At 44.6% G+C, this 19,977-nt stretch overlaps 1 protein-coding gene across 1 annotated transcript; it reads left to right on the plus strand.

Moving 5' to 3' along the window:
- The first annotated feature begins 4,294 nt into the window (after positions 1 to 4,294).
- SLC3A1 (solute carrier family 3 member 1) lies at positions 4,295 to 19,362 on the plus strand. The gene is made up of 10 exons (XM_056357081.1): positions 4,295 to 4,775; positions 5,981 to 6,160; positions 7,170 to 7,324; positions 8,376 to 8,501; positions 11,744 to 11,863; positions 12,866 to 12,990; positions 14,305 to 14,503; positions 15,255 to 15,401; positions 17,847 to 17,963; positions 18,783 to 19,362. Exons 1-10 carry the CDS (start codon positions 4,352 to 4,354, stop codon positions 19,221 to 19,223), a joined length of 2,034 nt encoding a protein of 677 aa, XP_056213056.1. The 5' UTR covers positions 4,295 to 4,351; the 3' UTR covers positions 19,224 to 19,362.
- Positions 19,363 to 19,977: the final 615 nt, after the last annotated feature.

The following is a 19,977-nucleotide window of genomic DNA, read 5'->3' on the forward strand; positions in this document are numbered from 1 at the left end:
GTAATAAAACCGAAACACCTGTGTGGTTTTATTTTTTAGTCAGTGAGGAAAAACATACAGGAGGGAGGTACCAGTTCTTGAGCTTGTTCTCCAGGGTCTGTGGTATTGATTGTCCAGGCCTATTTTAAGCTTCTCGGCTGTATTTTACCTTCAGGTTTCCTAGGAGAATTTTTAGCGTTCAGGGTGCAGATGTCTAGCCCACACGCTGGTACCTGCTTGTGCTTCAGCTCTTCTTACGTAGCAATGTGGACTTGATCTGAAATCCAATTGAAGCCTGGCTGTAAACGCGGGCAGTCCGACTCTGAAACCAGTATGTTCACTAGGACAGCTACTTGGTAGTTTCCGGGATGGCTTATGTTCTGTTTTAACCTTAAAATAGAACGTGTCCCTGTACCTTAAACCCTGTAGCCAGCAGGGGAAGGTTGGGCCCAAGGACTCACCTGCACGCTCCGTGCATCTACCACAGCAGCATAATCCTACTCTTTTCAGCCAGATGCTTGGCAATTAACACGCGATTTGTCCTACTTAAGGTATTAATAAGCCTTTAAAGTTACTTAGGGATTACACTGGGCCACAGGGGGCTCTTTTGAAGACAGGGCTCCCGTACAGCAGGGCTGGCAGAGCAGGTGTTGGCCGCTGTGCTCCCGCGAGATGTTCGGATAAGAAGGAAGTAATGGCTTCCCACGCCCATGGAGAGCGGTGGCACCTTCTGCCTCCCAACATACCAAGTTGGCCTTTATCAGCTGTAAGAAGCGTGTGTACGAGGGGTAACCTCCCTCTACCTTTCGATCAAGCGCACATGTCCATGCAGGCAGTTATCACTGTTAAGTTTACTGGATTAAAGAAGGGGGGTGTCTGGGGGGGCAGGTGCTGAAATACTCCCTTGGAACCAGAGTTTCAACGGTGTTTTGGGTAGTGGCAATGTAGTACTTGGGTGAAGTGGGGTTAAGCCCCTGATCCTCCACAATTTCATGCGTGATTAGGGGTAAGCTGTTAACAGAATTGCAACCCTCTCCCCATCTTTGATTCTAGTGATGTTTGTGGGTGTGAAGCTGTACTGCTTTCTACTCCTGAAAGTGAAATGGTAGGACTTTCTGTAAGGGACAGACAAGAATATACTAAAACAAGTGTGAGACACAAAGGCTATAACTTGACTGAAGAGCTGCTCGATCAAGGGCTTGTGCCTTGTACCCTGGTCTCTCTCCCTGTCTGCCCCCATCCTCCTCCCTGTGTGGGGCTGGCTGAAGCGCTGGTGTGCTCTCATGGGGACCAGGCCAATTAGGAATAGAACTGTCTGAAGAATTAAATTTTTTTTCAGCCAAATCTGTTTCCCGATCTGGTTCACTGTGCAGTTGCCTAAATGCTTCACCTGGCACAAGGCAGGAGGTGACGCAAGGAAGGAGCAAGCAGCCAGGGATAAGAGTAGATTAGGTTAGCACTAAATGCTGGTGAATTAGACACAGAACTGCAACTTCAGCCGTGGCCTTGTAGTATTGCTTATTGAGCAGCTACTTGCTATACATTCCACGCCTGTGTCCCAGTACTGTGCCAGGGATGCTTTCTGGGACTTGCAGAAGTGCTGATCTGTGTCTCGAATACGTAAATGCTCCAACATCTGCCTTCTCTCATTTGTATGCCCATGCTGCAAAATGGTAGATGTGAAGTTCCTCACACCTGGGCTGCATTCTTCAAAAGAGGTGCCGACGGTGACTTGCAAGCTCTGCGTGATGCAGTCACGACATGGTACTGAGCAGCCTGACAGCACGGCTGGCCTGGCTGTGCCGGCCCACCTGGCAGGCACAACGTTACAGAGAGGAAGGGAGAAAGGACAGAGAAGCAGCAAAATCTGATTAAGACGTCCCTGTTAATGCTTTGCTGTTTGGTTATGCAGTTGTCTTCTACCATGAATACATTCTTTGTATTTTTTGCAAATGCAAGGTTGTTCCCAGTTCCTGTTAGCCTGGGAGGAAGGACTTGGAATGAGCAGGGTGGTGGCTGGCCCTGTTGGATGTGATGCTATGGCTGGAAACAGTTTTTAAAAATAAACAAAAAGCAAATAAGTAAACACAGCTACTTGGATAACTATCTGCTTGTCAGGGTAGCTCCTAATTGACTTTTTTTCAGTGAAGATTCTCTTTGACATCTAGGTACTGTTTACCTCTTAATATCGCAACAGGAGCTGAGCCTTTTCTTACAGGTGTTGGTCTTGCAGTGTTGTGGTCTGAGAGACTTGGCTTTGTTCTTGTGAGTGTTGAGGTTTTTGGAGTGTCAGCCACATTGCTGGGTGTGTGTGTATGTAAATATAACAAAAAAAGGCACAGAATTTATATTTTTAGAGAGAGATCTGTATTCTCAGCTCTGATTCGGTATTGTGGCAACTCCAAAATTTAGAAGCACGTTTATAGTTTAGGAGAGGGGGGCAGGAAAAAGGCAAAACAAACAATTGCAAAAACCCGCCCAACAAACAAAACCCAGCAACCCACAACTGAGGGTGCTGTGAGCCTGGTTGTGGACTCTCCCAGCCCCAGCTCCGAGACGTCTCTGTGTGCCCAGCTGTCCCGAGTCCCCCTGGCTGGGCTGACCCACGTGCCCATGGCAGGCGGCAGCACGTTGGTTGTCCTTTGCTCTTGCCTCTGACTCGCTTTGCTTTCTGCTGCGCTTGGGTGCTTGAAGGAGCGTTTGGGCAGTGCAGGAAGCCACGGGCACATTTAAACCTCAATCTGGGCAAAAAGCAAGGTGGGGAGTACTAAGGTCTTGAGGTGTGCGTGATGCAATCTAAAATTTTTTTCTGTATTTACGCATTTCCTATTTTAATCAGAAACGAAATAATTGAAATGAAACACTTGAAACGGGGGGTTAGCATTGTGCTGAATACAACCTTGTGCCCTGAGCGTGCTGTGCCTGCCTGGAAAATTTACAGCTTACAGATACGATGATATTAAGGCTGTAGAGTCATTAGATGGGAGACTACTTCAAATAACTTCCCACTTCTGAGTTTCCCAGCAATACTGAGCTACAGGCACTGAAACTACTGCCATTATCTCAAATGCTCCCGCAACCACCTGACTTTGCACAGGCCAAGGTTGCTGCCAGGCACTACTGTGAGGAAGGGGAAGAAAAGAGTTAAACCCGACAGAGACCTCTTCTTAGCTCAGCTACTGAATAAATAGCACATTTTTGAATCCTTGGAATATTGCATGCTGGATTTTTTTCAGTCATTAGCTCGTAAATTTCTTTCATGGTTTCAGGCAAACATAACAAATACTTTTATGAGGGCAAACCCAACCTTTTCTCCACTGCTGTTTGCCCGTGGGAGTTTCCTTGGGACCCTGACCCTGTGGTCATGGGCAGGTGTCTGTTTTTACATGTGATAAGGCAGCTCCTTGGCAAACACGTGTTGCTTTGCGTTTCCTCTGGTGTGCCTGGGTAGAGGGCAGGGGCTGGAGGGGATGCCCTGGCTGATGTGGCCTCGCTGGCTCCAGGGCAGCTGGGGCTTGGGGCACACGTGTGTGAACCCGTGCGGGCTTGTGCTGACTTTGGGCAAAGCTTTCTCCTGCCTAGAGCAGTAGACAGGGGGTAAAGAGGGAGAAGGGAGATGTCACTTCACCTTAAACAAGTTTAAAAAAAAAACCCAGCAGATATTTTAGTAGTGGCCAGTAGGTTTTTCCCTCTTGAGTCTTGCTTGTGCCTGGAGAGAGCTATCCTGTCCAGACCCAGGGACAGCTCTGGGTGTAGCAACCTGTCACATGCTGTGAATCACGGGATCGGTATGTGCCTTCCTACTGCTTAAGGTTGTGGGTGGGCTGGTTTAGGTTAGTTTGGAGAGTTTTGTTTCTCACAGCTTAGAAAAACAAAGCACAACCAGCCTTTGTATCTTTTCTTAGTTAGTTTTGGGCCAGAAGTTATCAACACCTCATTCCCTTGCTGCCCGTGTTAAATGGCTCATTAATGCTCAGACTGCTTCAGGCAGGGGAGCCCAGGACCGCACATTTACTAAACCTTTCAGTTGTTAAAGCCCCGAGATTTTCCCCTACAGTCAAAAGGAACACAAGTTTGGTATACTGGAGGGAGCAACAGCAAGCAACTGCTTGACTGGTACGAGCAATAAGCTCACTTAGCTGGAAGACTGCTCTTTCTAGTAGCGTCTTGTTATCTTGCTGAAGATGCCTATTTCGCAGAAGAGCAGGAGCACTTTGCCCTTCTTGTCTCTTTCTGAACTTTGACCAGTTGCTCAGGATTGATTATAAACCCAGATGCTAATTCTGCTGCTTCTTGTTTCACTGAACAAAGGTGTGTTGGCAACGCTTCCCTGCTGTGGACGGAGTTTCCAGGATAAGACCTGTGAAGTGAAATGGTCGAGGAGGAAACCAAGAGCTTGTCTATGGAGCTGAGTGAGAAGAGGGGTGTGGAGAACAACGGATTTGTTCAAAATGAGGCTCTTGATGACAAGGAGACAGATACCAGTAGCCAAGAAATGCCAAAAACCTGCACTGTTGATGTGGCCCCAGCAGCTGCAGAGGAGCCAGTGCTAAAGCCCTATGCGGGGATGCCAAAGGAAGTTCTGCTGAAGTTCTCCAGCCAAGCCCGTTACAGAGTCACCAGGGAGATTCTCTTCTGGCTTGTAATTGCTGCTGCCGTGGTGCTTGTGGGGGCTACAATTGCGATTATTGCGCTCTCTCCAAAGTGCCTTGACTGGTGGCAGGCTAGTCCAATTTATCAGATCTATCCTCGATCCTTCAAGGACAGCAACATGGACGGGAATGGGGATCTGAAAGGTGGGTGAATTTCCATTCCTTCCAGGTATTTGCAGAGCTGTGTGGCAGTTGTCTCTGTGTGTACGTGTGTATATACATATATATATATATAAATCACCAATCACCATACTCTCCAAAGCCACCCTAATGGAGAAGGGAAGTTCCCTGACCAGTTATTAATGGCAACTCCCATTGTCCTGAAAAAAAATAATAATCTAGGAGTCGCTTGCTCAAGTCGCTGGGTCTGAGGCTGGGGTTAGCACGGACGTTTGGAAGTGGGGCCGAGAGCAAGCAGCAGCAAGGCTGCTGGCAGAGTGAAGTTTCCACAAAACTGAGGTCACTCCAGAGGATGGGTGGTGCAGAGCACTTTGTCGTGTTAGGTTGGCTGCCTTTCCATAACGATAGTGAGGGAAAATAAAAATGACAAAGAGGAGAGGATGATGCGTTACTTTTTGTTCATGGTCCAGGTGTTTTTGAGCTCTGAGTGCGCTGAGGAGGGGTACCTGATACCGAGGCAATGCCACTTGCCAGCAGCTGAGCTGAGGCTAAGTTTCAGAAAGGGAAGGCTCAGCACCACAGGGACAATACATTTCTAAACCAGAAGCGCTAGTATTACGTACTCTACTGGCAAGTGACGAGAAGAAACTGTTTCTGTAGTTGCATGCCAGCAGTAACACGTCAGGAAGATGGGAAAGACTTGGCTTTAAAAATACTAGGGAAAATTGGAGTGTGTCCTTTACAGAAAACAGCAGAAAAAAAACCTGTAAGAGACTTTTCCTAGGGCCGGGAAACCCTGTCATTTTTGCATTAAAAATGTGCTTCCCCTTGGGTGGTCTGAGGATTAATTGATATCCCTTGAAATGGGAAAGCAATGCTGTTGCTGCATCCTAGCAAAACATAGGAGCATGTTTTTAGGAGTGATTGTTAGATTTATTAAACGAAACTGTAAATAGTTCTGTAATACAGAATAGAAATTCGTTTTAATCTGATTTTTTAAATTTCTGCTTTATCTTCCTTGTAAAAGTGGCTTCAAATGGTTTATGTGCTGTGATCTTATGCTGTCCCTGAAGAAACGTAGACTGCCCTGCTACCTGACATCGGTGAAAACGGGACGGTTGTGTATCAGAGGGACCTGTGTACTGTCTGACTGAAAGCCCATGGCAAACTTATTTCAACAAAAATATTTTGTCTTTCCTAAAGAGATGATACACTTTTCTTTTAAACAGGTATCCAAGAAAAACTGGACCATATTGCGTATTTGAATATAAAAACCATCTGGATCACCTCTTTCTACAAGTCTCCCTTAAAAGACCTTGGATATGGAGCTGAAGACTTCTATGATATTGATCCCATGTTTGGATCAATGAAAGATTTTGAGAATCTGCTTGCAGCCATTCATGACAGAGGTAAGCTGCAACTCCAAGCAAAATAACTCCGTTAAAAAGATGTTCGCTTATATTATACAGATGTACCTGGTAGTGCTAGGTTATGATCTGAGATTTCAATATTTGAATCTGGCAACTCCCCCCCGGTGGCATGGAGCAGAAGCAGGTGGAGGTGCCGGTGAAGGGTACGTGTTAGCTCCGCCGTGACTGCCCTGCCCTGCCCTTGGGTCCGGGATAGCGCTGGGAGCAGGGTGGGGGGCGCGGGGAGCTGCAGGAGCCCTGTGGGGCGGCCGTACGTCCTCTGCAAGGCATGGTCCCGTCTGAGGATGGTCATGGGTGGCGGGCTGAGGTACCGGCTGTGCCCCCTGGTGTATACGGTGCGGGTGCCAATGGCCTGGGGGATCAAGGCAGAGTTGTTTCTGGCTGAATTTTGTGTCCGGCTGCTTTCTGAAGAAAGCAGGAAAACAGTTACAGGGCCGGGAGGGAACACACGCTTCCTTCCTGCGCCTGCATCCTCAGTTGGAGCCCGTATGCCTTAGACCAAATGCTTGCTCAAGCCTTTCCCCTAACAGTTGCCAGGCTGGGTAGGAAACGGTTTGCCGGTCCTGAAAATGTTTAGGATTTCTAAAAATGTCCAGGCTTTGGGAAGGGTGAGGGAGAATGTGTGTTCACTGATGCCAGACGGGCGAAGTGCCCTTCCCACCTGGGAGCTGGGAGGCAGATGTTGAAGTCAGCGTTAGTGGAAGTGGTTCCTAACAGCAGAGATCTGTTCTGATTTTTTCCCTCCCCTTTCGTTCCCTCCCCAGCAATGGGCTGGGGGGATCAGCACTAACAAGACACGCTGTAGCTACTTGCAGACTCCGCTTAGTCTGTGCTGGTAGTCTGGGGCTTTTTGTGGGTTTTTTGCCCCTCTCCTTTGCTAGACCTCTGGCATGGAAGAAGCCCAAACTCTTCTGATGCTGCATTAAGAAAAAATGTGAACTTTGTCTTAAACTTAACGTTTGGGGTTTTTTATGGTTTGATTTTTAAGGGCTTAAGTTGATAATGGATTTAATACCAAACCACACAAGTGACAAACACCGATGGTTTCAGCTGAGCCGCAATCGGACCGGGAAGTACACGGACTACTACATCTGGCGGGACTGCACGCAGGCTGCTGGAGCGGTCGCTCCTCCGAACAACTGGGTAAACACGGGAAGGGACACGTGCTAACCCCGGGCTGGCTGCAGACTGCCACATAGCAAAAGCCACCGTAACGGAACTGTCCCAGTGCACGCTGGGTTAGAAATGACTGTTGCGGGCTACAAACTGGTGTTACTAAACGAGCTAGTGCAGGTTAAGATTTAAACCACCTCGGGGTGGAGGAGGAGTTCCTAGGTCAAAGAAAATTTTAAAATTTACTTTTCTTTACCTCAGTGATAAATCTTCACTTGTTAAACACAAAAGGGGATAGCTGTGCACAGGTTGTTCACGTGTGCCGCCTTCTGTGTCTGGGCACTCCGCTCCTGAAACTTCATCTCCGCTCCTCTGAAATGATAACTGGTGGGGAGGGAAACAAAACAGCATGTCCTTGGCTTTTTTCTTTTTCTGGAAGGTGTTCAGGCCAGGTGTTACCTATTTCAAATATATTTATTTGAGATTTGAACTGATGGTGCATGATTAGGAACTTGTATATTCTAGAAACTCAAGGTGGAATTAATATTTTTTACCTACTAGTGAATTTTTTTCTCTAGACTTCAAGTCTTTAAGAGCTGTCTTAGCTTTTGGAATTTCTTATTACAGAGATTATGGTAAAGTTAACATTTTAACAGGCTGACTGGTGTTAGCGCTTCAAGGGAGAATACCAGATTGCAGAAAGCTTTCAGTTAACTAAAGCTATTTTTAATAAGTTTTAGGAAAAACAATCCCAAGAGAAATGTTCCCACCCATGCTTGCTCCTCTGGTCTGAATAATTCCCAGTGAAAGTCTACTTAAAAAAAAGAAAAAGAAAAAAACACCAAAAAAACAAACCCGGAACACTGAACAGGAAATACATGCGGCGAAGCACAACTAAAGGGAGAGCAACAAGTGGGAGGGAAATGTAAAACATAAGTACCAAAATTTACTCAAAATTTAGTCCACTGATCAAGCATTTTGTGCTTTATTACATGCTTGTAATGCACCACATCCTAAAGTATGCATAGGAGTAAATGTTTGTTAAATTAGTTCTGATTATTCCCTTCCCTTGTATGAGCAGGTCAGTGTCTTTGGAAATTCCAGTTGGCAGTTTGATGATGTGAGAAAGCAATGTTATTATCATCAGTTTGGGAAAGAACAGCCAGACTTAAATTTTCACAACCTTGCTGTCCAACAAGAAATCCATGTAAGTACGTAACCCGCTGCTGTGCCAATAGCAAAACAGCTCTTTCTACACTTAATTTCCCTGATTGTTTGTGATACACAATTTACAATCTAGTTGGAAGCAATTCAAGGATTGCCACGTATGTAAACAATGGAAACAAAAAGGTGTCTAGACAAACATTAAGTTTATAAGCAAAATTCAAGCTTTACGCTGTACTGCTTCCAGCATGGGAGTTTCAAGTCTTTTTAATATAAAAGCAAACAAGCAACCGAAACAAAAACCCCAAATAAAATTGTCCTTGAGTGGAAGTACTGGCAGCGGGTGGTGTTGCAGTCCTCTGGTTTTAAGAAGGTATGACTATTGCTTTTTTTGCTGGCTTAAGTGTCACCTGCTCTCACAAGTGCCTGGCAAGACCTTGATGAAGTTTTGGAACAGGCTGGTGCACTTCAAAGTGAGCTCCCTTTCCGTTTCTGTTCCCACTAAAGGCTATCTTAAAATTGCTTTGATGCTTCAGGAGCACTCTGCTTTTCAGCCTAACTTTACTGGCAAACTATTTATGCTCTATGAATCAAACTTTCGGCTGAAATAGCTTTTCCCACCCTTGTTTATGCTTGTTTGTTTTACAGCTCTGACAACACCTCCCTTCAGCTTTTGTTAAGATAGATTAAATGGGGTGGGCTCTCAAGTCTTCCCTGAAGTGAGACTCTCCATCCCTTTGTTTAGCTGCTACTTGCTCCTCACAGCGCTTCCAGCCTCAGGTTTTTCTCAAATGCAGAATTAAACAAATTGAATGGAAAAGATATCTGAGCCAAATCTTGTACAATGGCACAGGTACTTCTCCACCTGTGTCCCAAGATTGCTGTTACTTGCTTTGAAGCTGGTGCTAGCACTCAAAACAATCCAACATGCCCGCTGTCTGGGAGCAGTTAACTGCTTTCATCCTTAGTCTCCATCAAGAGCCGAGGGTGAAAGTACTTGGTGCTTTGGGCTGTTGCATGAAGGACAATGATGAAGGGAAAGATTGACATCAAACATAGAGCTGCTCTTGCACTGAAGCCTGTTGCTGAAAGAGCTGAATCACTCAAGTGGAGAGAAGGTTTTATCTCTGTTGATAGAAGGGCTGTTAATTAGCCAGTCAAACCTGGAGACACACCTTGCTTTAGCAAAGAGATGTCTGCATTTTCGGGAAAGTGAGGTGATGCTGATTTGAATGGAGGAATGCCTGGGCTTGTGGATAAAGGGGAGATAGTGAGTTTCGATCTGTCTGCATCTCTGATGACTTTACAGGGGAGAGACAGTTGGACAGCTTCACAGAGAGAGTGCTTCACCAAGGCAAGGTGCTGGTACTCTGCTGAAACCTCATTCCTGTCTGCATCACGTCTCTTCCCAGCAGATGATGTGTAATTCATTAAAATACGGGGAAGTGGCCCTGAACATGGGGAGTCTGACAATTGCTGCTTTCTGCCCCCCCCCCCCCCCCCCCAAAGTTATACCCCATCGAGTAGTACGGCTACTTCGTGTTTTGATTTAGTCCTTAAGTGTTCGCTACTTTGTACTGCTGAATTTTGGTGCATTTCTTTGGCAGAGCTTCACAGCTGCCCAGTTTTGCTGTGATGGTATCACTGTCTCTGCGGGGCTTCTCCCCTCACCCTGGGCACTGCATATGCACAAAGAAACAAAACATTTCTGGTGATACTTGTTAACTGAAGCGTGAAATGAGACTGCTCTCGAGACTGATCCTTGAAGAACTCCACTAGTAACCTCTCTGAGCCTTGATGCTTCCCTTAATGCTGTGTCTTGCCAGTGGCACCTTTTCTCCTAGCATTACGCCTACTTTTCAGTGGTCTTGGCTAGTTTTTTTTAATGGTACCTGAAACATTGCTGAAGCTCCAGCAGCAAATAGATGCTGCATTTCCTGTGCAGAGAAATAAAACTAGTTAGTGTGTCCCGGTAACACCAAACTTTGGTAAATGCTTAGGAACATTGTTACTTGCTCCAGCATGTTAAAGGATAATCTTTTTCTAGTATTTTAATTCAAAATCCTGTTTCAGATGGTTTGGAGGACCGAGCAGGAAGCAAACAGGCTCTTCTAGAGAAGGTCAGACCTTTGGTTTAGCCACAGGGCATGCAAGAGCAATGAAAGTTAGCAGCCAGCATGTTGCAGCTTTCTTACATAAATAAAAGTAGATCAGTCTCGGTGAGTGGTGCATCAGTGCTTGATGTTTGCATTGCTGGTACCTGGCCTTGTTTTTTGTGATGAGCACATGCATAAGCATGAATTTAATTTTTGGTGCATGCGGTATTGGTCAGACACTATATCGAGGGCTGCTGTTTTAAGAATGGCTCAACGAGAAAGTACAGCTCAGCAAGGAGGAGTCTTTATTTGCCAAACAAGAATCTCTAAAGCCTGAGTGTGGGCTGGTTCTACTCCAGCCGATTCAGGCAAATGTACTTCAGACATTTTTTAAAAAAGGCAATTGAATAGCTGTCTCGGAAAAAAAATAATTTTGTCCTCAGATGAAGAAAAGTATCTGGTGTAAAAGAACATTTGAAGAAACCGCTCCAGAGGGACTGAACTTTAGAGTTGTTTGTTAAAACTACAACAATTTAAACTGTAGTAATATAACAGCTACTGAAGTAGGATGTAATTTTGCTGGTAGTGACTAACCTCTGAATTTCATAGTGAAATTGCAAATCGATAGCAGTTAACTTGGATAATGATTTGTTCACGTTCCTGCAAATCAACAAATAAGCCTGAAAATAAGAAATTTCACGTCAGTCAAATAAGAGAGAACAAACATTTTAAGAGTTCTGTTGTATAAAAAGAAAATCAGTGGCCCAAGGTCTGTGCAGAACAACATATTCCTGCATATTTGAGCCAATGTGTTCTCACCGTGTGCAGCCAGGTTGGGTGTTCACCAACAGCAGCACTTCGCAAGAGCCTGATTGTTTTGATAGATGGGATTAGAAACAGGTTTCAGCAAGGCATGCCCTGCCTTTGGTCTCGTGAATTACGAGAGAAGTTACAGACCAGTTTTTCTTTTTTTATCCTGGATGAAAGCTTAAGAGATGCTTTATATAGATCTTTGTTTGACCTTAGATTAATGTGATTCCCTTTAACTTCTAGTAAAATTTGAAGTAGAAGTCAAAAAATAAAATCTTACATATTAATACCTCCTAATAGGTTTACTTTTCTTTTTGAGCATATACTATTTTGAAAGGGGTGAGCTCACTTGGACTTTCCAATTTTTACCTTTGTCTAGGATATTATCAAATTTTGGCTCAGCAAAGGAATTGATGGATTTAGTTTCAGCGCTGTTAAATTTCTTTTAGAAGCAACGCATCTCCGAGATGAACCTCAAGTGAACAAGTCCCAGAATCCAGTAACGTATATTTTCTGTCTTTGCCCTTTCTTCCTTTATTTCCTGCTGGGGCAAGATAATGTATGTTTTTACTCTCTTGGATCTTAATTGTGGCGTTGGGAAGACCAGGTCAGCTGTGTCCCATGGCGGGCAGGTGGCTCCTGGGCTCTGCAGGAGCACACACACGAGGAAGGAGCCCGAGCGCTGGGGTGTAGGTCAGCGAGGTACCTGCAGGCAGGAGTGCTGTGGGTGGGTGAATTGTCCATACACACTTTGTTATTTCTGTTCTGACGCTGTTGCTCTGAATTTTCTGTTTAAAATAATTTGCTTTTCAATTTATATTCTAAAAAGACTGTAAGAGTTGATTGGTTGTCTTTGGGGAGCCCGCTACAGGAGGTAAGCTCAGAGCTCTTGCCTGCTTGGGGTTCTGTAGCAGCCATAGCACATATTTCTTTGACATTGCTAGTAGGAATTAGATTAAAACAAAACCAGCCTCGTACCGGCAGCATGTCACAGTGCGAGGTGGCCAGACACGTTCAGAAGCATGCACCCTGTTATTTATGCTATTTGCTTTTGTTGAGGTAGTGAACTTGGTGATGTTCCCAGATAGTGCCAGCACTGAGACACTGTTCCCCTGCGGTGCTGGGGATTGCATAAAACCGGTGAGCTCTGCAAGTATTGTTGCCTTTGTAAGTTCCCACAACAGCATTGTCCATCTTTCCAGCCCGGCGTGTGGCTGCAGCACCTGCTGTGCTCGCTGCTGCAGGTGGACTTGGCCGGGCAGTGCTGCCGGTAGACTCTCCCTCCTGAAATCCAAACTAATCAGCCCTCTGCTGTCATTATCCATAGTTTCCTAAGTGCAGTTCGGCTCTGTGCCGTTAGTGTTGGTATGCTTAACTCATTTCACTTAAAATTTATCTGGGCTGGTGCATTGTCTCATCAGGAAAGGATGGGAAGAATTTGGAGAGTTGTGAAATTAAAATATTGCTGAACTAATGGGAAATATTGTATCCTCCTTTTAAGGAGAGTATCACAGCCTATTCGCAGCTCTACCATGACTACACGACCACGCAGGTGGGTATGCATGATATCATCCGCAGCTTCCGTCAAACCATGAATCAGTTCAGCAGCGAACCTGGCCGATACAGGTAATTAGTATTACAGCTAGTGATTTTTTTCTCTAATATTTGTAACCCTCTTGCTAACAGTGAAATGGGGGTAGGGTGTGTTTAATAACATAATATGCAATAAAAAGTTTTCTTCCGCAAATGCAGACGGTGGTGCGTAGGCTATGCTATCTCTCCCCTAATGGACGAGGGAAAGGGGATGAAGTGGCCCCAGCAGCTGTGCTGTACCTGCAGGCTGTAGGCGAGCAAGCAGGGCGGGCAGCCGTGTGGATCACAGAGACACTGACGTTAACCAGCCCTGTGGCTGATTTATTGTATAGTATTAACAGCGCAGGGAACGTCAGACACATGGTCAGAGGTTGTTGAAATCACAGAATGGCTGAGTTGGGAAGGGACCCGAGGAGGTGATCTGGTCCCCCCCGGCCCTCATCAGTACCACCTAGAGCCGGTTGCTCAGGGGTTTGCCAGCCGGCTTTTGAGCATGGCCAAGAATGGAGACTCCACAACCTCCCCGGGAAACCTGTGGCTCAATCACCCTCACAGTGAAAAGGAGTTTCCTGATGTTCAGAGGGAACCTCCTGTGTCTCAGTTTGTGCCTGTTGCCCCTGGTCCTGGCACTGGGCACCGCTGAGAAGAACCTGGCTGTGTCGTTTTTGCACCCTCCCTTCATGTGTTTACATATGAGATGCCCCTGAGACTTCTCCAGACGCAGCAGTCCCACTTCTCTCAGCCTTTCCCCATAGGAGAGATGCTGCAGTCCCTTAACGGTCTTAGTGGCCTTTTGCTAGATCCTCTCCGGAATGTTCCATGTCTCTGTTGTACTGGGGAGCCCAGAACAGTACTCCAGGTGGACACAGTACTCTAGATGTGGCCTCACCAGTGCTGAGTGGAGGGGAAGGATCACCTTCCTTCATCAGCTGGCAACACAGCCAGCTTAACGCAGCCCAGGATGCCATTAGCCACCGTGGCTGCAAGGGCACATTGCTGGCTCTTCTTCAGCTTGGGGGACCCCCAGGTCCTTTTCTGTAAAGGAAAGTACAGAAATTGCTGGAATGACATGTGTGGATGTGGATTCAGAAAGATAACTTCAGTCAGATACTTACAACCTTGCATTGACTCTTGTAGACTTCTCTCCAGAAATTTCTGTGTGTTTCTCCTTGTCTGCTTTACAAAGTATTGGTTTTTCTGTATTAATTGTTTTTGATGGGGACGAGGGAAGTGGATGTAATTCTTAATACTGTATTATTCTGTATGTGTGTCCAACACCACTCCTAGCTTCCTTCTGCTCTGTGCAAACCAAGAATGAGCCAAAAAAGGTATTTGTGTACTTTGTAGATTTATGGGTTCTGATGGTGATGGAAAGGAAGACATTGAAGCAACAATGATGTATTATGGAACAACTTTTATCCAAGAAGCAGATTTTCCCTTCAATTTCAACCTAATTAATATGAAAAATCTATCGGGCAACAGTATTTCTGAAGCTGTCAACTTGTGGATGAAGAACATGCCTGCAGGAAAGTGGCCAAACTGGGCGGTAAGGGTTCTAGGCCAACCTCATATAGGAAAGGCTTGTCCCTATAGGTGATAGTTCCTCTTACGATGACAGACCACCACACAGACGCCCCTCCCACCACCGATGTCAGTGGGATCAGCAGCAGCCTGAGCCCATGGCTGAGCTGCAGCAGATCTCTACGCAAAATTCTCAGCTGCTGTGGCCAGTTGTTGGCACCGGCCGGAAGAGTACTGATGATCATGTCTCTCCCTCAGTGTCTCCCATGTAGCACAGGGTGTTGGACTAAACCACCAGTGAGGATGGGCTTGGTACAATTATCTTTGGCCATAAACTGACTCGTTGCAATGGATTCCGGAAACCTCCTAGGGCCAGGGAAGAACAGAGCAGGCAGCTGAGGGCAGTTAACTTAAAACCTTGCTGGTCTTTGCTAGGAAGCACATTTGGGATGTGCAAAAGATCTTTTCAAAACAAGTACCACCTTCACACAGCAGAGAAAATGTCAGAAATCTAAAGGGACTCTAACGTGGAGAGTTGTTATTTGTTATCTCTCGGCTCTTCTGCGTCGTCGCTGCTGGCAGGGCTTCTGTGTGCTAAATCATTCGCGGCAGAAGTTTGTACTGGCACCAAGATAAAAAAGATAATTGCCCTTACAAGGCTGGAGGGAAAATACAAAAAATACCAAAACAGCTACTGCCTTGTTAAATTTCTTAATCAATTTCACATATGCATGGAATTTTATAAGATGTGTTTAAGAGAATGATATTTTGTTCAGGTTGGAAGCCCTAATGCTGCCCGGATTTCATCTCGGATTGGGAAGGAGTATGTCAATGTTATGAACATGCTGCTTTTAACCCTCCCTGGTACTCCTGTAACTTACTATGGCGAAGAAATAGGTATGGAGAACATTGCCTCAGAAAATGTAAGTGAAGAGTATAGAAACTCTGGTCTTGTTCTTGTTTAGTTCCAAGCAATAGAACTTTCAAAATTAGAACTTTTGTTCTGTTAACCAAACTCAGTCTTTCTCTTACTGTTGACATGGTTTTCTGTGTTCCCCATGGCAAAACCATCGGACGGCATGTGGAAATGGCCAGGCCAGAGACCAGAAACAAGACCTTGCTGTGTATCTAAACTGCTAGACTGCAGCCATGGTCCCTGATTTCTGTCCTCTGCCAAATCAGTCTTGCATGGTTTGCAGTGGTGTCGCTTTGCTTCGCTTCAGTAGAAAGGGCAGCAAGTGCCAACACTGGGCCTGGGCTGGTGGTTAGGAGAGGTGTGTGGCAGTCATCCGAGGCGAGGGGAACCGGGTCATTATCTCCTTCCTCCCACAGTGGTACCCTAATTGCTGTGTCAAAGTCCATTATTTCTTGGCTGCTATTTAAAGGAAAGCAGGGTTTAAGAGAAACCGTAGCCACAGTCACATCTCCTGCAGACCGCTTCCTCTGACTGTGCAAAGGCACATGCCTAAGCCACAGCCCTCCACAATGTGCCCAAGCTCTGAAGAAGGGATCTCCGGAAAGGAGTGGGTGTACAGACCAGTCCTGCTTGGCATTGCCTGGCGGCAAGCAGAAGTGGCTTTTGCTTGTCATGCAGGGGTTTTTGATCCGTCTTTTAGATCCCTTTCTATAAAGGATTTAGATACCCGAGCCTGGGAGCCAGGCGCCTAGCTCACTTGATCGTAGCTAGAAGTAACACACGACAGGATGTTTGTTAGATTACAGACATTTTCAGAAGTTTGTTCAGGGTTAAGGGATTAAACAAAGTGTGCGTTTTGCAGTGCTGACCTGTGTACCTTCAAAGCTTTCACGTTCAGCCCCCGTAATTTCTTGTCTCTTCTGTGATCACACCTGACTTCTGTTGTGTCTTGTTGTCCAAGACGTGTGGCCATGACTGGCAAAGATCCTGCCCAAAAGGGAACAGCTCAGCACTGCCTTTCATGACCATATTTGAGGACCGTGCACGGTCCTATGGCAGATGCTGGTTTCCCTGTGGAAAGCCTCTGTTAGGGAATGAGACAGCCTCTGATGATGTTACCGGTGGTGTTGGCTAGCTTTGTGTCAAGGGAAAGAGGTACTTAAAGCAGCACGGGATCATTGCCAGGTTTGGCTGATTCAGGTGTGAGGAAATGATTCTCCGATTTAAAAGGAAATCTCATTTCTTCTGAGAAACACCTAGGTCAAAATATCTCCTTCATTTTCATACCGCTGCTGATTACTGCTGACAGAATGATACTCTTCAGAGAAGTGGCTTGCCCTTGGCTCCTCAGGGTTTACTCTCTTTTAGTGGCTACCCTGCGGCTCACAGCTTTGTAACAATGCAAAGCCACTCTTCGCTCAATCTGGAGAGGAAGATTCCCTGATTAATGGGTGTCTTGGAAAGATGGAGAGTATTTGCTCAGGGTATAGTTTTTAGCCCCAGCATCTGAAATGCTTCAGGAGAAGCTAAGAGAGGTAAAGATGAAAGGGAGAGTTACCAGTGTTGAAAACTTAGAAATTTTTTTTCCCCCTGCTTTTCAGAGCATGCTAAAAGGAGAAACCCGTTACTTATAATGTCACAAAGCAAAGTGACAATTTCTTTTGTTGAGCTGCTATTCTGACAGATTGTATTGAAAGTGCCCTTTATATGAAAAACAGTTTTAATGGAAAACAAACACTCAAAGTACGTGCAAAATATTTTATGCCCTCTTATATCATTAAATTTAAGTGTCAGTTCTTTTGGCAGCTCTTCAATAACAATGAGGAAGCTTTTTCAGAATTCTTCTGAATTCTTCAAATGAGAACTTCAGACTCTACATTGACACTTTTTAATCAGCTAAAAGCTGGTTTTCAATAAAGTTTTTGCACTCGGAAATAATTTTATCTTTCTAACAGACAATCCTGTCCAAGTTGTACCTCTTGCAAATGTAAGCTTGAAGAGTTTTAAGGTGAAAAGTGTGATGGTTATAAAAGAACAGACACTGAATAGCGTTCACTAGTTGTTTACTGTTATTTTAACAGCATCTCTTCTTAGGACTCATTACCTCATCTATCCACTCACTGCATGTCTAGATATTTATCAGAATTTCCTAGCTGTCACTAGTAAACTTGTATCCAGCCATCTGTTGCAAATGGAAACAACTCCAACAAAGTCATCTGGGAATTCTGTGTTTTACCCAGTGATGCCATACCCATGAGACCATCCAGTCTGTTTCAGGAACTGTCTTGATTCTTACTTTCTCTTTAGATTTGGAGCAGGATTACAGCCTCCTTACTAAGTTTTAACTTAAACCAAAGAAAGCAGTACTGGAATGATGATCGTTTGGAAGACGTGAGAACACGTTGTTCAAGGGATAACTTTTTAATATACTAGTCACCACTTAATTTTCTAGGCGACCTTTCCAGAGAAATCCCCTATGCAGTGGGATGGCAGAGTTAATGCTGGTTTTACTGAAGGCAACAGTAGCTGGTTACCCCTCCACTCTGACTACCACAGTGTAAATGTTGAGGTAGGTATCTCTATGTGTGACAAACTAATAGTCTAAAAATATTTTAATATGTCTATTTTGCTCTAACTTCTTAGTGGGAATTGGCAGTAAGAACAAACTCAAGGGAAGAAAAAGCACTGAATCCTCGTAAATTTTATTAGAAAAGGAAATCCTTGCACCAGCAAGAAGCCTACTTTCATCTATATTCATTTCAGCAGCACAACTGCAATTATGATGTAGATGTAGCAATTTGGCTCTTCAACATCCTTTTAATCTTTTTAACATTAAATTGAGGTCTGACTTTTTTTTCTTCATTTCAATTAGTATAGAAAACACTGGCCCTGTAACAAGGACTTAACACAGAACATCTCTAACATAAGTAGAACAGTGAATCACAAATTTTGCTGATCTACAGTACTGTCCAGAACTGAAGACAGAAAGAAATAAATCTAAGATATGAAAAATATAAAACACAAAGCAAGCCCTGTGACTTCAGTAGATGAGACTCAATGAAAAAAATTCTGTATCAAGCTTTGAATGGTTGTGGCTTTTTCCTGAATATATGGTTCCATAAGGACATTGTGGGAGGAAGAAATAGCATTAGCGCTGGGGAAATTGTCATGCCTAATAACCTCTGTCTCTGCCACTCCACAAATGCCAAGGAAGTACAGGAGAAAAAGCAGTTTTTCAGTGGAATTTGCAGACAAATTTGAAGAGAGATAATTGTCAAAACAGAATTCTAATAGATGTTGTCTTAGCAGACTGTGTGGGCGTGAGAGATAAGAAGTGTTTTCTGCATTCATTGCAAAGAAATGACGGTGTTAATGCTGACTGTTGCAGATCCAGATGACCTGGTCCAACTCAACCCTGAATCTGTATAAAGAGCTAACTTCACTTCGCAACAACGAGCTCCCCATTCATCGGGGGTGGATGTGCTATATCTGGAATGACAGTAATGTTTTTGTGTATGTGAGGGAATTGGATGGGTTAGACAGAGTGTTTATGATGGTTCTCAATTTTGGGCAGCAATCAACAATAGACCTGAAAGCTATAGTTCCTAACCTTCCATCTGAAGCTGTTATAAGACTAAGTACTAATTTTAGCAATGTTGGTAAAGCTATCAATACCGAACTAATTAAAACTGAAACGGGAGAAGGCCTGGTCCTCGAATATAAAACAGCAAAGCCTGTTCATACTATGGAAGCTTTTGAGGGAAATTGTTTTGTGGCAGAAAAAGCTTGTTATTCCAGTGCTTTCAATTTACTCTATGTGAACTGTTAAGTGCAGGAGTAGAACCCAACCAAGCTTTTGTGTTAATTTAGAAAGCGTTGCTTTCAGGGAAATGCTAACAATTGTCAGTTTTCTTTGGCTTTTAAAACTTTGTGTACAAAATAAACATTCTGAAAAATAAAACAGATACCCAATTGTCTCGCACCTATATTGGCAATGTAAGTATATATATGCTGCCCCTTAGGGTCTGTGGAGAAGAAAAGTAAACCTGTCCTAAGAAACTTGTTTTAAGTGTGTGGATTTTTGTGAGGAAAGAGAACAGTTGCTTCCTGGGTGCTGCCCCTTACAGTTGCTCGTCATTAAGAGCTCCTGTGGAGTAGAAAGCCTGTAGCAGTTCGTAGTAGCTTTTTAAAAGTCTGTAGATTTGTGAAACTTATTCTGAAGGGTGGCCTTATATTTTTTAAAACAGCAAGCAAGCAAGCAAGCAAGCAAGACTAGTATGTAAAGCTGTGATGGCTCACCTCTTTTCTCAACTCTAACAAGTATGATTACCCTCAGAGTTAATAAAGAAAAGAACAAAATATAGCAAATACGTCTGGCTCCGATGCTAGGAATGCATTTCCAATTGATTCTGCCCCTACTGAGTCAGAATACATTTGCATTCTATTCTTTCTTTTTCTACCATAAGGTTGAGGGTGAGGTGTGCATACATCAGTTCAGAGTAAGAACTACATCATACCTCTTCACATTTTGGTTTGCATTTGGTGCATCTACAGTGGCTTATGTGACACACAGGCAGGATAAG

The sequence above is a fragment of the Falco biarmicus genome, chromosome 12, assembly GCF_023638135.1.
Source record: "Falco biarmicus isolate bFalBia1 chromosome 12, bFalBia1.pri, whole genome shotgun sequence".
NCBI classification, from domain to species: domain Eukaryota; kingdom Metazoa; phylum Chordata; class Aves; order Falconiformes; family Falconidae; genus Falco; species Falco biarmicus.

What these genes read in the sequence shown, in the direction of transcription:
- SLC3A1 (XM_056357081.1), top strand. Translation starts at nt 4,352, where the DNA reads ATGGTCGAGGAGGAAACCAAGAGCTTGTCTATGGAGCTGAGTGAGAAG. An exon ending in TGAACAAGTCCCAGAATCCA is followed by an intron (nt 11,864 to 12,865) that starts GTAACGTATATT and finishes CCTCCTTTTAAG; the next exon opens with GAGAGTATCACAGCCTATTC. An exon ending in ACCACAGTGTAAATGTTGAG is followed by an intron (nt 17,964 to 18,782) that starts GTAGGTATCTCT and finishes TGACTGTTGCAG; the next exon opens with ATCCAGATGACCTGGTCCAA.